The 15,873-nt window shown below is 39.0% G+C and overlaps 1 protein-coding gene across 8 annotated transcripts in view; it reads left to right on the top strand.

Moving 5' to 3' along the window:
• Window positions 1-15,873, top strand: part of TUB (TUB bipartite transcription factor) — a 167,061-nt gene that overhangs the window by 119,021 nt on the left and 32,167 nt on the right. For 5 of the 8 annotated variants that reach the window (XM_055722002.1, XM_055722004.1, XM_055722005.1 and 2 more), the window contains exon 4: window positions 9,327-9,461. The exons of the other annotated variants lie outside the window; for them this stretch is intronic. In XM_055722002.1, coding sequence (XP_055577977.1) covers window positions 9,327-9,461 — 135 coding nt within the window. The remainder of the gene's footprint in view (window positions 1-9,326; window positions 9,462-15,873) is intronic. 8 annotated transcript variants of the gene reach the window in all.

Raw genomic sequence — 15,873 nt, 5'->3', positions numbered from 1 at the left:
AAGAACTATTTTGCGCTTTTCCGTTCATTTGTTTCTGTTATGGGCATGCTGATTTTAAGTTAAGAATGACTCTTTGATGGGAGTTGACGGTCTGCTGAATGAACTACATTGCTTGGATGAGCATGTTTGTGAAATCAATTCCTGTACTGCAAATGCTACAAAAAGAACACTTATTTCCACCTATCCTCTTCTACTCTCTTTTTTTAGCTTGTACTAATTCTGTGTAGCACAAAAGTACTTGTTGATTTCAACAAATAATTGGATGCCTGTGTGGAGATATCTCTATGGTATTTTGGGCAAAGTAGGTCAGAGATAACATCTCAGCAATTCTGAGATATTAGGCTTTCTGCATTGGGAAATTTTCTTTCATACGCTGCCATAGCTTATTCTGATGCAGTTGTATGTGCTGCAGTGGTTCCCTGATGGGCAACTCGTCTCTGGAATAAAAATGCATTTCATTCCTGAATAATTATCAGTGTGGAGTAGAAAGTCAGTCACTTTTGTTCTGATATAGAACATTGGCCTGGTGAGCTGTTTGTAGGTAGATACAGTGGAACAGCATATTTTGCTAGTTAAGCTGATCATAAGTTTTTCCATATAAAGGAGCCCTTGGCTGCTTTTGAACCTCTGCAGGGAGTTGCTACTAGCCCTCTGGCTGCACATGTATTTTGCTTCATCTAGTTTGGAGCCAAGGGGAAATGCAAATAAATCTAAGATGTGATAGGATGGAGGGATGTTAATTAAGGGCTGTGACTGAGCTCAGCTGGGGCAGCTCACAAAGGGGATAATATAGATGCGGCTTTTCCTACACTTGAATTGCTTGGGATTGAAGATGCCAGGGCCAGTTCAATTCAGTATGAAACAGAGCAGGTACAGGGCTTTTTGAGTTTCTTTTTTGTTAGTTTAATAAATAGCAAGATGATTCTGCTGAAAGAGTGTGTCCACAGAGCAGGGAGGATTATTGCCAGGATCACTGATTTTTTCTTGGATACCTTCAAAGCAGAGGGATGACACATTGATAAGGTGCAATGGTATCTCTGTTCCCTGCTAACCGTTACTAGCAATTCCTCTTAGGTGTTGTGAGACAAAAAAGATGGGAGATGGGTGCTCTTTCACTGAGCAAGTGGCTCTGCAGAATTTACCAGGGTGCAAGTCTGCAGCCAGCATATTTCTTCTCAGTTCCTGCCCATATTTTACCTACAGTTTTCAGATCCTGTAGCTTGGGAACGATTTGTACATAGTATATCTTTTTAAAACCTATTGGGTTTTGGCATAATGCTTAATTAACTAATAACCACAGAAGTATTTGAGTTATCTGTGGGAACTGACAGAAATTAATTTGAGCAGTCCAACTTGAGATAAAGTGAACCCTTGGCACTCTGGTCCAATGGTGGTCAGTTTGAGCTGGAGTGTTAGCCAGTGGTAGTGCAGTGCTTGCCTGTCAGCATCTGTACATCAGGTAGGACCAAGCGTGCAGGAAATTGCTTTTGTTACTTGGAAAGGATTATAGAGATCTATTTCATGGGAACAGAACCTCTTGTTTTACAATCTGCACATCTAGGAACATAGGCGTACGAATAGGAGAAACAGTTTCATGGCAGCATTTCTAGACAAGTCCGGGACAAAGCTGAGTATATGGAAGTAACAAAAAATCTTCGTGTAAAATGGATGCACTGTCTTCTTTTTTTTTTTTTCCCTCTTTTTCCTTTCTCTGCTCTGAAATGAAGGTATGAATGTGGTTTGGGATCACATTTCCAGGTTAGAGCCTAAATTATCCAGGCCATTTCAAGCAATAGGTATCCTTCCATTCACTTCCATGATCTTTGGCTCCAGTTGTTATTATTACAAATAATGCCCCTCGCAGTACCAAATACAACTTCATTGCTGTTTCATCATTATAAATAGCAAAATAAGAATAACAATATTTTGTATTGCGGTTAAGTTTACATTGTATATAAAAGACAACAGTCATTTATTCACTGGAATAAATTTAATCCCTCTGTGTAGAAGAGATCACTTACAAATTTGTCTTCTCTTTCTTGTGCTCTTGCCTATTTTTGATTCAATGTCCTTCGTAAGGACATACTGCTTCCTGTTTGTTTGAAGTTCTTATTAAATTTCACTTGCCATTCTGTAATGCCTCACAGTCACATCTGCTGGTTTGTTTTCATGTATATCTCTACACCACTTATTTTGTGAAGTTTGTTGAAAACCTGAACAAACATTTTAGCCTGATATGACATTGCAGAATTCTGCTGTGAGTACAGTTCTTTTCAGTCTGGGTTGCAAATACATACTGAGCATTCCTGGAGCCAAGTAGCATGCAGAGATACTAGTTACTGCAAGAATTTAATTATGTTATTTAATTACATTTAATGCAAATGATAAAAGCTCATTTTTACAGAGAAAAGTAATTGTATTTCTGTGAAAATGGTGGATTTCCATTGGGGAGCGATTTTTATTTTCACAGCGCTGAGGAAGGCAGAGATTTGAATGAGTGCCAGATCTGCTTTCATTAATATTACCATACTTTGTTGCAGCTGTGCCTTTTTTTTTTTTTTTTAAAGACTTGAAATTAAAAATGTTTTCAATTAGATACTCTCACAGTAATTTTCATGGCAACTTCCAATTTAGAAATTTAGATTAACCATGTGTGAAAAGGCAAAATTACTTTCTTACTTTCTTTCTTTGACATTTGGCAGTGCATCTAGATGCAATGGTTGTGTGGTGTGTTGAACACACTTTTGATGACAAGTCATAGGTCTGGATTGTTAAATTTGATGTGTCGTTCTGCTCCTTTACTGTGAATGATGAGAGAGTTGTCTGATGAGTACCAAGCTGTCAACTTTATAAGGTGACATCAGTTAACCATTCCTTTAAAAACCCATATATTTGCGTATTCATCAAAACAGTGTTTTGCCATTCCTGTTTTCCACTGATCTTGTAATGAGATGGTATTAGTTTATTTTTTGTAGATAGCAAGGAATTTTCTGTGCTCAAGACTATTAATACTGAGATCAGGCAGCACTCCCAAGTACCATGCAGGCAAAACACTTAATTTCCAATAAGCATATATTCTGTGATCTCCCTTTCAGCCGCAGTCTCTTCACCTTCATCCTTTAAAACACCTTTTTGATTTATCCGCAGTCCTTACTGCACTAGTACATTTCCAAAATAAACAAACTCACCCAGCAGCAAGGACCAGAGAGCAGCGGGTAGCAGGTGGTTTACAGGTCTTTTTGTGGTTGTTGGTACTGAAGGACTTGAGAAGGAAGTTTAGAGGCAATTGCTTAAAAATTGCTTGAAAAATTCCCTTCTCTTTGCTTTAAATTTCCACTTGAAGTACGTTTACTTTTAGTTGCTACTAGACAACTAGCTGTTATTTTCTGCCTTTGACAATCTCTGTGCCAGGGAGCACCACCCTACAGGCTTTCAGCGTGGTGGGCAGAGCCAGCCGCTGCTAACAGGGTTCTCAGTGGTCCCAGGCACAAGGGATGAACTGGGGCCAGGGCCCTCCAGAGTGGAGAGGAGATGGGGCCAGGAGGCAAGGCTGCAGTGTACATATGAGGGGCCCCTGGAGCCGATGAGCTACCTACGGCGTAGCAGGAGAGGCAGCTGGGAAGCGGCACACAGCCCGGCTGGCAGCAGAGCCCAGCTGGGCAGAAAGGGAGCCATATCCCATGGGCAGGGTGCAGGTAGAGGCCCCCAGGGAGGCTCCTTAGGGCAATTAAAGCCTACTGGTGCCCTCAGGGCCCCAACACACAACGTAATTCTGTAGTTTCTTTTTGTCCTTCATCTTCCTGGCAAAGCTTTTTTGTGGACAATTTCAGCTTTCCTTACTAGTTTTCTGCTTTCCCAAAGAGTCCAAAATTTGCTATTAAGCCTCCATTCTACATGCTTTCTCCTCTTTCCCCCTCTCCAGTGTCAGATATGGGAGGTTTATGAAGAATCTTTTCTTTAATTCCTTTCTTTGTTCTTTCTGAGGAAATCTTACAGCAGTGAGCTTTTAGTAACGTCCTTAGGCAGCACCAGGCTCTCGTGCATGCTTGTTCCTTTTTTCTCAGCTCATTCATGTTCACTTTCACTTACGAGTATTTTAGCCTTTATAAAATCACCCTGGTCAACACATCAGTGTTATACGTAAACTGCAAGGAGCCATAGGGAGTTTATAGGCAATGTAAGCTTTTGGGCATCTGGAATCTGTTACTAGCTGCAGGGGTAATACCTTTGATTATAACCATTTTAAAGCAGAAATCAAATCTCTGCGTGTGATTAAATAGTAACTAACATGCCTAATTCAGGCCCTTGTATTTAACTAATTGTCTATATAAAACTAATGAAAAAATTCCATTGCATTGTAAAATACAGTGGGTTTTCCCATCTTCAGAGTATTTCTGATCGAATCCAGTCTCTTTGAGGTGATTGTAGAAATGCTAGACCAGTTGAGAATCTAAGTTGATGAAATAAAGTAATAATGAACAACAGCCCAAATAAGCAACACGATTCACTAAGGCTAGAACTTTGCAAAGTAAAATAGCAAGCCATTCTTACAGTGAAACACAAGACCATCTTAGGCAACTGTAAGAAAAGGACAACCAATTTGCGTTGGTTTGTTAAGGTATACTCTGACTGAACTGTAGTTTATCTTTCTTTGCGTGATACTGATTCCGGATTTTACTTTCACAGTTGAGAGGACATTGGTAAATATAATGAATATTTGCCTTACACAGTTGAGCCAATTATTTGTCTCGCATCCCTCATCATATGATTCAGCCTCTTTCTACTGAAGGTGTTTTCCAGACAGACTGCACAAATTTTTAATGCATCCATTTAAAATGATAATTTTTTTGTGATTTTTCACTCAGTTCATTCTTCACATAGTGTACTGATCAAAAAACTTTTTTTTTTTAGCACATGGCACTTTTATGTGATAGAGATTGGTAAGTTACGATTCATAGATATTTTTTTTCTTTCTTCCTCTTAAGTTCATGAGAGTGTGCAAGCACTCATATCAAGAAAATGGTCATGCAAATGGAAAAAAACTCCTGAATTTTCATTGCATGCTACTTTGAAACTAATTTCCTGTGTGAACTTCTCATGAAGGCCAGATGGAAAAACACGCTTTTCATTTTCATTCACTCATAGAAATATGTATGGGTAACTATCTTTCACTATTTTTTTCAATTCTGTGTTTGTCTGCATCATAGAGTATTCACTTACTTATAAATTGCATCCTTTTGTTTGATTGTGTTGTAGCTTTATCCCTGTAACATGCAGTGTTTTCCCACATAGAACTGGTTCATGGGAGAGACTTCTTTTTCCTGCTTTTAGTAGTCAGCCCACTGGTGATGCAAGGCAAAGCCAGGACACTGCCCTTCTCTGCTTTGGTGCAAGTCCTTCTACACTCACCTCATACTGTGTTAATACCTTTTTTTCTTTTCAGCCCAGATCCTGAATTAATATTGCAATCTGTGCTCTTTTCTGTATCCTCCAAAGTATTTTTTTCTAATACTGTATCGAGGTTAGTAGTCAGTACTTGATTTCATGAACATTGATGAATAACACTAAAATTAAAATCATGTCATTGCTTTGTCTGAGAGCTTGCCATTTATCTCAGAACTACTTCTTACAATTTATGAGTCCAAATGAGAACGAAACATCAGATCTGAGAGTCCAGCATTATTTGCTGTTTGGAATTCTGTCTCAACACAACATATGCTTCTCCATTTTTGTCTTGTCTAAATATGAATTCTAGTACAAACAGATTATTCTAATGGAAAAGGAAAATCTGTAGAGCTTTTTTAAGTGAAGATTTTAATAATTTGGGGTTGGGCATACAAAGTATCAGGCTAGATTTTCAAAGGTGGTTTGTTTAAGGCAGGGATCAGTAGGGATTTTAAAAGTTGCCTAAATCTTCTTTGTACTGAAATTAATGCATTTTTTGAGTGAAAGTCTGTGAAACGCTATCCCTGTATAGCTGCATTTAAGGTTCTTTATTTATTTATCCTGTGGTACTGCCTACCTTTCTTTTAAACTTTTTAATGTCCAACTAAGGACATAATCATATTGTCATATCAGTCAATATTATCTAGGGAGGCCAGTTTATCTCATTTTCCTTATTCAGGCTTTCTTGCAGGGAACTGTGAATTGTTTTATGGGGCTGTCTAGAGCCTGTGGAGAATGCAGGTTAGAGTTTGCTTCAAGGTGTTCCTAACCTGCTGAGAAGGGAAATTCTTGTCAGACTGTTCCTTAGTGATCCAAAGATGTAGTAAAGGGCAGAGGAGAAGACATTTAATCTGCTGATAAAGTGGTTGGGGATAAACATTGCTTCTACGAATTGCTTCATCTCTGCAAAGACAGACTAGGAATGCTGGTTCACTGAGTTCAAAGCTCCACACACTAATGACCAGCTGCCAGGTGAGTGCAGAGAGTATTGGAAATGTTGGCTCTTACAACTCTCCAGGGTAAGAGAAGGCACTGGAAACAGAAAACAGTGTTTTTTACTTAGCTCCACATGTAAACCTGTTGGACCCACTGAGCAAAGCTGGCAGGCTTCAGAAGGTGGCCCATTGCCCACTCCTCTGCAAGGATCAAAGTATTGACTGGCCCTGGGCAGCACTTACCTGGCGGGTATTTGGTGGGGGTCAGCACTTCTGGGCAGGGGAGACCAGTGCTTACCCTGTGCTTAAATGCAAATATGTAGCCAAGTCCCCTGGATCTCTGTACTGTCCTGAACTGAATTTGTACAGTCAGTAGCAAAGCTACATAACTTCTTTGATATCTGCAGTCACAAGAGAAAACAGTGGATGAGCTTCAGCTGAGTTCTGCTGTTTGCTGAATAGTTAATAACTAAGATGATTTTGTGGTGGAGTTGGTATTTTGCGATTAGGTTTGGATTTATTTTAGAGGTAGTGGTTTAAATGTAATGGTAAAACTTGGGAAAGCATCTGTAATTAGAAGCAGGAAATCCTGTGCCAATTCCTTCATGAACCCAGCTGCAGTATCTGCATGCTTCTGGGTTAAATCTTATTTTGCAGCCTCCATTACTTATGTCTGAAAGTCCTGTTTACCATAGACAACAGTGATGGTATATGCTCAAAATAGCTACTGGACTGAAATCTTCTTCTCTGCCTTATAAAGCAATGGAAATATTTCTTTCTCTGTCCTTTAGAGCTCCATCACTGTACTTATAATTAGGTATCTCTTGCTGAAAGTTATGCGACAAAAGTAATTCAAAAAGCTTCAGGCTTTTACGTGTTAATTCAAAGGATGGCTGACAAGATAGTGAAGTAAGTCTTCAACTTTTCAATTAACAATGTCAGAATGTTTCATCCTTTGCTGATTAATCATTGCTTTGGACCAAGTAAATGATGCTTCATCTGAGTGAATGAATATGGTCATTTTTTAAATGATTTCAAGAACTGTCTGGTCATTTAATATAGGTCATTTGTAAAGTACTGAATTTAATTATAATGTGGATTATAATCTTTAAAACAATTAAAAGAACATACTCCAGTTTTTAAAGAGAGACCGAGCCACAGATACAGGATAGATTGCTGGGTTGGCAAATCATACCTATTTAGAGACTGTGGAGTTAGGACTGTTTGGTTTTCTGCTTAGTCTGAGGCTGCCACGCCTGTGGAAGTAAGACCCGGTGTACTGTCTTTTATGTGCCATTTTCCCTGGTGCCCTGTGCACTCATGCCTTTGGTTACGTCTTACTCACATCCAGTGCTCCTTTACACTCAGCAAAAGAACTGCAGTCTTGTGATTAGTGATTGATAAAGACAGGAATGAGGGGTCAGGCGGTGACCAGCTGTTTCTTTGGGCTTATAGTCACTCCTCTACTAAATCAGTGTATATTCTCTATAAACCTTGAACTGTTCCTCTACGTAATGAGAAAAGGAGCATGTGTTTGAGTTTCTCAGATGCTCATTGTGCTGTGAATGCAATGCTATTCATAACAGATTGCTGTGCTGAGGAGCGTAACTGTAGGTTTGTAAACTACAGTCTTCACAGACATGGTTAAACCCGTCATCTTACTCCTTTAGAGAATCTCCTTGGTGTTTCTACTCCTATTCATGCGCATGAAGGATTTGGTAAACAAGAAAGTTGCCTCACAGACCAGAAGCCTGGGGAGGACTTCCATCTTCAAAGAGAGATAACTGGCAGTCCACACATCGTTGACCATCTTTTGGTCTTTGGGGGTTTATGAAGTTTGTCAGGATATTTAAAAATTAATTTTATGGGTGGCCAGTTCTCTCCAGTAAGGTCTCTTAATGGACTCTTTTTATCCTTTTAAAGAAAGCATTTTAGTTTGGGGAAAAAGGAAGTGATGGTGGGAGGCCCCAGGTGCCAGGGTGATACTCCTCTGAGGTAAACCACAGTCACCACGTGAAGCCAGTGGGGCTTAGCAATTAACTGTGACCAGCAGCTGGCACCAAAATCCCTCAGTGCCCACCTACAGGTTGTTTTGTTTGGGGTGTGAAGTTTGATGATTGCTTTATGTATTTCACAAAGGTAATTGGTTTTATGCCTTTGTAAACTCAATATTATTTCACTTCAAGGCTTTGCCTGGCCAGAATAAAGATTGACCTCAAAGTGTGTCATGCTTTTAGAAAATTGTAAAGCCCCTTTTTACTTTGAAAACAACTAGCATTGCATGAATTATGCTGACATTCAAAGTTTATGCCATGCATATTATGTTGAGACTTCTAAAGAATTAATTTGTGTATGTTACAAAGTAGGAGGAGTTTTTAATTTCTGCTTGTGTACAGTTTCAACATAAAATGCACGGCCATTCTCCTTGTCATACTGTGTTATGTAGAGTTGTGCAAGATGTGTTCTGAAAATAACCTTCCGATGATTCCTTGTTTACAGGGTTAGGATGTAGCTTTAAGCATAGGCACTACACAAAGTCTAAATAAAATTTTTCTGCCTTCTTGCTGCCACTGCTGATGATCAGTCTGGCAGAACTTTACCATGAGCAAAAGTGCTTCCTAGAATAGCTCACCAACACATTAATATTCTGGTGTCACTTTTGGCCTGAAAGTTCGGAGCTGATATATTATTGGAAGGAGGCAAAAGTTCAGAAATACATCCCAACTAAACTAATACTTCCAGGTTTTTACTGTAGCTGTGTAAATTCTGTTTTATTTGACTTTCCTCTCTGCATGAATTGTCTGAAATACCAAAAAAACTCTGCTATGTCTGCTTACCCTTTTATGCCTTCACAGTGTTCTCAATTCAATCTCTCCTCTCTTTCTGTTTCTCTCTTCTTTCTCTCCGTTTTTGTTTTTGGTGGGGTACCCTGAATCTCTCAAGCAGTGCAGGAGGCCGAACAGGAAGATGTAAAAGTGGTAGTGGATGCCCAAGCTCCGAAACCAACTAAAAAAACCAAGGCAGCAGCTGCGAGTTGTCAGACTGGCAGCACCAGAAAAGAGAAAAAAGGGAAACACAAAGGTTAGCTGCATGCGGCTAAATGCCAGATGTTGAATTGACTGCAAAATACCTCTTTGTTTTTTTGTTTATTTGAATTTCTGAAAATCGCCTAAAAGTAATTTCTTGAAATTTGTATGAGATTGGAAAATGTGAGTGACTTGGTCTTGTCTCGACATGTACAGCCTGGGGGTGAAGGAGGGCTAAAATTTGTAAACTGAGTCTTTTCCAAAGGAGAGTGTTCGAATTGCAGAGGAGGACAAAGGTACTGGTGGAAAGATGCTGGTGTTTTCCTGCAGCGTTACAGAAATGAGACCCATTTTACACCACTGTGGGATGTTAGGCTATCTTCATGTAATGTAATTTGGAGAAACAGTCTTAAATTGCATTCATTTCTGTCCAGACTCTTACTGAGCTTTAAATGATACAAATTGGAGGTTAAGTGGGCATTTAGAAAATCATTTCAACAAAACTGGGAGAACATCCTCAAAGGGGTTCTTCAAGTTGTTACTTCAGTGTTACTCTGTCCCACTTGGCTGACACACGGGAAGCGTTTGTATGGAAAATTTTCAGCAGTGGCTTTGGGTAAGATTAGGTAGACAAAAAAATATACTACTGATAATGACAAAAGGGTAGGTAAAAATGACATTGCCATTATTACATTTACCATTTGAGCTACTTCGACTAGATGGAAGAAGTAACGAGCTACTTTAGAAGTATTAAAATTTTGTATATGTGTGTGTGTATACATGCACACTCACAGAAAGAGAGAGGGTTTGTACAACATACAGTTTCTTTTTAGCTGATATCAAATGACTAATGAAATAAATACCTTTCCAATAATTTGCAGTTCTTGGATAAAGCCACTGTAATACTGTCCTGCCTGGACTGTACTGTATTCTTGTGTGTCCAGCAGTCTCTCCATTATTGCTTAAGTAAGAAAACTGTCTAGCCTTGACGAGTCTATTTAAAGATAGCAGTGACTAATAAGGGTAATTACTGAGGTCAAGAGTATTGGGGCTTATCTGTAAGGATTTTGCAGGCCTTGAGCCTACCTTATCAAAATCCTTTACACATCCTTTACATACTGCAGCTTAATTCTTGAGATCTGACTCTCCAGCGTCTCTTACGTCTGTGGTCCTTCTGGCTGCAAAGAAAGCCCTAGGTTAGATAGGCTTTAGAGTCTGGCCCCGAGGTGAAGACTTCATTCATGTATTTGAAAGAAAGATGGTGTGTCAATACTTAGCCTTAATAAGTAAAAGTCAAAGCTGAAATTAACTGAATATAAACATTGTTGGCCAAATGAGTGAAGAGGAAGCTAATGTTTCTCAATTTAATGTAAAAATGATGCCACTCCAGCATAGGAATACAGATGCCAAATTTTATTTTGAATTACCTCTTGCTGAAGAGCAAAAATTCGTTTACTAGTTTAAAAGAAAGCCTGTCTTAGGCATTCTTTTGAATGAGCATTGTGTGGGGGTAGTACTTAAATAATAGTTACTGCATAACCGTGAGGCTCTGTTTCATCTCATGTAGTGCCCGTTTTGCCTTTATGGGCTGTCTGTATCTGTACTGTGCTCAGAACTTGAGATACTGTGCTGGTCAATTACAGCACGTTTGGTTTGAGAAATTTGCACTGTGTAACAGCAAACATGCGTACACGTTCACATGTCTTCTAGGTAGTTTTCTGATGAGCGCCTGGCTGAAATACTCTGTGAACAAAATTCTAGCTGCAGGCTAGTGAGGCACCTAGCAAGAAGCAGTCCTTGTTGGAGTGTGTGATTGCAGGGCTGTTCTGCAGACACTGCTCACATGCATGCTGGGGGCTGCCCTTGCTGGGTGGCTCTCTGAGAACTTGCTTGCTAGGTGTAGGCAGTGTGTGCTTACTGTGAAGGAATTGCACAGGTTTTTATTATTTCATAGCAGGAAACACCTCGTATTTTTCTCATATGCGATTAATATTTTTATTCATTTTCTGAAAAATTCCCCAGACAGGCAAATGTTGGCATATTTTAATAGAAGCAAGTTGTGTCAGTAAAAGTAATGTCACTTTATGTAGACTGAGAACTTTGGCATGCTGATACTGCTCTATGTGTTGGAAACTAGTATTGTCAGCTGTAGAAACCTCTGCTTCTGCTGCAATTCTTAGTGCTCATCCTGCTATGCTATGTGTAGTCTTCCCTGGCCTTCAGCATTTGCCCATCAATTGCATCTTACGTACTTTTCCATGAAGTGGAGGTGCTGCTCATCACACATTATGAGTGTCTCCTCTCCTGGAGTTTATGCTAATGATTAATAACAAATCAGAAGCAATATCCCTGTCACTTAAAGCATGTTCAGAGCATACACGTAGTCCCTTCTCATCCAGCTCATCTACTTTTTTCCAGATACTGGTATTTAACTGTTCCTTCATGTATAGTTTCACCCTTGGAATCATACCTAGTTTACCTTTGATAATATTGTAAATGTGGAGGGTTTGCAGGGGATTGTAACTGGATTTCCAGTCTTGCATCCTTATTGAAGCTGCAAAATATTTTGTTATTGGATAAAAAAGTAAAACTGAATGCAACTTTAAAATTCCAGAGGTATTTTACTGATCAATCCACTAGAGACATAGCTAAGTTGTGTTACTTAAGAATGAAGAAAATGGAAGTGGTTGCAGAACCCTGAGTGGAGCTTATGTCAATTTTTCAGTTACTTCTAAGAGTGAATGTGAGTTTTAAGAAAAGATTTTATAATAATATTGAATGGTTTTGCTAATAACTTAAGATCTAACCAATGAAAATGGATGAAGGGTAAATGGTTTTATACCGTTTTGTGACACAAGAGATTTTGTGTGAGGAAGTTCATTGGTAATTTGACCAAATCTTGGCAGGTTTAGGTTCTGCTTTCAGCTTTTCAATTGCTTCAGGTTTTGTCTCCACTCTGACTACTGACTGTAACCTTTGTATGTCCTGTAAACCAGCGGGGTGAATGCACTTTACATGCTAAAATAGCATTTTCAAGGTTTCTGTTAGTATTTAGCTATAGTGAGCATCACCTCTGTAAGCATAGCCAAGCTCTCTGTGCTTTAAGAAAAAAACCTTTAGACCAGATCCTGTGAATAATAAGCTAATTCAGAGAAAAAAATAAATTGAATTATACATGAATTGCTCTTGAAGCTGTAGTATAATGATTGTACTCTGGTCTTAGATGTGTGCTGCTTTTTTAAGTGGCTCCAAGAATGACGAAACTATGATCAGAACAATGTTCTAAAGACAAACACAAGGGAAATACTAGGTTTAATGAGGTTATGCTGACATAAGGCAAGAAAAGGAATGTGGCTAATTGCTCACGTAGCACTGCTTGTGCTTCTCAAGGTAGGGGTCAGCATGTTTTGTGGTTCTGTGATGGCTAGTGTGTGGTATTTAGCAATTTTTTTTCAAAATCTGTGATTATTTCTTGCATTACATTCTTAATGGTGGTATCCAGTATATCCTGTGCCTATTTTTAAAAAGAAACATCATTTTGTGAGGCAGTAAGAAAATGCAGTAAACTGATAACATTTTGTATTAGCTTAGCTCATTAAACTGGTATTTTTGAAAGTTCTCCCAGTTTATTGTTTGACATGATATATTCAATATTGGAAAAAACCCCAAAATGCAACAAATGAATTTTGTTTGTTGAAAAAAGGGTTGTCCTTCCAGGGAAGACAGTGGATCAAATTCTGATTTGATTTGTGATGCTAGTAAGGCGTGATGAAGGATATTACTGAAATTAGTGTACAGTGTTGCTAGATAGTTCCACAGAAAAATAATGCAAACAAGTGAACATAGTTGCAGCAGGAACCTATGAAAAGTATGCACCCTACATAGTGTTAAAAATACAAAACCAGAGCATCTTTAGATATCAAATACCTTGATGATTCTTTGAAAAAGTATCACAGGTACATAGTGGTGTGGGTTTTTGTGTTTGGTTGGATGTCCCCCCCCCAGGGTTGTGAAGAAATCAATAAATATACTGGATAAAGTGCTTTTTTGGCTATGTGCAATGAATGGGGCAAAGCCAAACAGGAACATAAAACCACAACCTTTAAAAAAGCCCCAGAAGACCATGCAAAGCAAGGAGTTAATTCAAAGTGAAATCTAATATGAGAATTCAGGAATCATTCTGTGAAAAGTTGATGTTGTTGTTTCTTTGTCTATTTCTGAGTGTTTTTCCTAGCAATCTTGCACTTCTGGCATGTAAGTACATTCTAGGAGAACCCTGCTCTGAACTGCACTGGTTCACTCGCTGCCGTGGGCTATATAAATGAAGATTTTTGTCACTGAAACAAGGAATATGGATGTGTTTAAATGGTCAAATAATACCTTCCCAGCAATTTTTCTTTTATGTTGTACGTTTAAAGTCTATAGCATGTTGAGTATTCCCTGCTGTCCTTATGAGAGTCAGAAAGCAAATGAGCTGCTCTGAGACACAGCGCTTTTTCTGCCAGGATGGCTATTTCACGTTTTGATTTGGTTTGCTGCTTCTGTGTTTCTTTTCTCCCTTTCACGCCTGTCTGTCTGTTTTGATTTGTGCATCCTGTCCCATTTTTATATGTAACAAGCAACTGCATTAATGCTGGCTGACTTAAGAAAGCAGCACCATTTGTTGGATAAGAAGCATCATTTCTCACTGTAACACTTCCTTTCTGACAAGGGGAGGGAAGTTCATGTGGAGTAGATTTATCTCAGCTTCTTTGTGCATTAAAGAGAAAGGGTAGGAGGAACAATAAGTGAGTTTCCACCAAGAAACCACCTGTTATTTCTAGATCTGAGAACCCTTTCAGGCTGTGCTTTGGCAACACGTGAACTAGATTGTGAAGAATTCATTCTGGCCTCCTCAGGATAGAGATTTATGAAAGTACAGTTCCTGCTACAGTTTTCTAGATTTCGTCAAAGTGAATGTAGAGCTTGGTGCTCAAGCACTTCCTTTTGGTGTCCTGGTCTGGTCTTAGCAGTAGCCCTTGTTTTGATGGAAGTTTGGACTAAATCACCTCCAGCTGTCCTTTCCTAAAAAAAATTTCTCTTCGCCCCCTTTCCCCATAAACAAATCCCTTTGTGATTTTGCAGTTGCTGGAACCCATATCAGTGGATGTGCAGCCCCTGTGAGAACAGCCATGTACTAGGAAATGGCTTACAAAATACTGACAGCTACAATAGTCCTCAAAAATAGACTCAAAAAATGCTTTTCCCTCCTTTAAATATTCTGGTTTTTCAGTTAATTCCTTTTGAGGATAGGTTCATCTGATTGAGAGAGGGAGGGAGAGGGAGTGAAATACTACTTTCTTGTTCCACTGTTCTGGAGGTAAATTATTATACCCAGTGGTCACACTTCTTGAGGAATGCAGAATTCAAAAAAACATAATCAACTGTTGTTTTGTCTTTCTAGTTTCAAACGTGTATCACTTGAGACAATAGAAGCGGAAGCAGGGTTTGCTTTAAGCCAAGTTCTTTAAAGGACAAAACTCTTTATTTGTTCTGCTGTCAGTCTAACAGGAACAGATTTCTCTGAGGACAGACTCCCTGTCTTTGACCTCGGAGGAGGCCAGCTGGCCTTTGAAGGGTCATGCTGCCATCCCTAATTTGGGAGGAAGAGCAGCTTCTGAATAGCAGTGCTTCTGAAGAACAGTTGCAATTGCAGCGTTGCTGCTGGCCACAGCCTTGGGTGTTACCCATGTGGGTATGAATTCTGTGTTGGACCCGGTGGCTTATCCAACCTGGTATCTTGCCTATGAAGGCACATACAAGAAGATTTAAAAAAAAAATATAAAATATCTAGTGTGCCTGCGTTTGCTGTCAGCGTGTTTGTAGAGGAAGGACATACTTGTAGAACCCTTGTTGATGTAACTGAGCTCAGAAAATGTGGCTTGAGATTTTCTCTTCCAGGGACCTCTTGCCTGACCTCGGTCAGCTCTTCAGATCTGGTCTGCAAAGGGCTTAAGCATTCTTAAAACTTAGTCTGTGAGCAATATGCCTGACTTCATGTGTTGAATTTGTGTCTTAAATGCTTTATAAAATGACAAGAATCTTTGTGTCCTGCAGTTCCTCATTGGTAAAGTAGGGACAGAAATACTTGTTTTCTATGCTATGTTCCTTTCCTGATACGTAATCTCATTTGCTGTTCAGTCACTGAGCTCAGTTAGTTCTCTCTGATGTATGATAACTTCCTTTTTAGTTTCTTTCTTAGTTTGAAGATGTCCTATGAAGAAATTCTTAATTTATTGTAACCATTATTTTCAAATAATTTAGAAATCTGTCTTTTCATGGTGTCTTAGGAGTAGTAAAGACTCTCTGTGAATAATCAGTTAATCATTCTTTCCTGTACTTAAGAGTTCATTTAAAAACTAAGAGGAAATAACATTTGCTGAAAATCTTTTCACAGCAAAATGTTTGCATGTATAAATGCATGCAGA

This window comes from Falco cherrug, chromosome 10 (genome assembly GCF_023634085.1).
Source record: "Falco cherrug isolate bFalChe1 chromosome 10, bFalChe1.pri, whole genome shotgun sequence".
Classification (NCBI taxonomy): domain Eukaryota; kingdom Metazoa; phylum Chordata; class Aves; order Falconiformes; family Falconidae; genus Falco; species Falco cherrug.
Note: the sequence above shows the minus strand (reverse complement) of the source record. Positions and strands in the feature narration are given on the sequence as shown.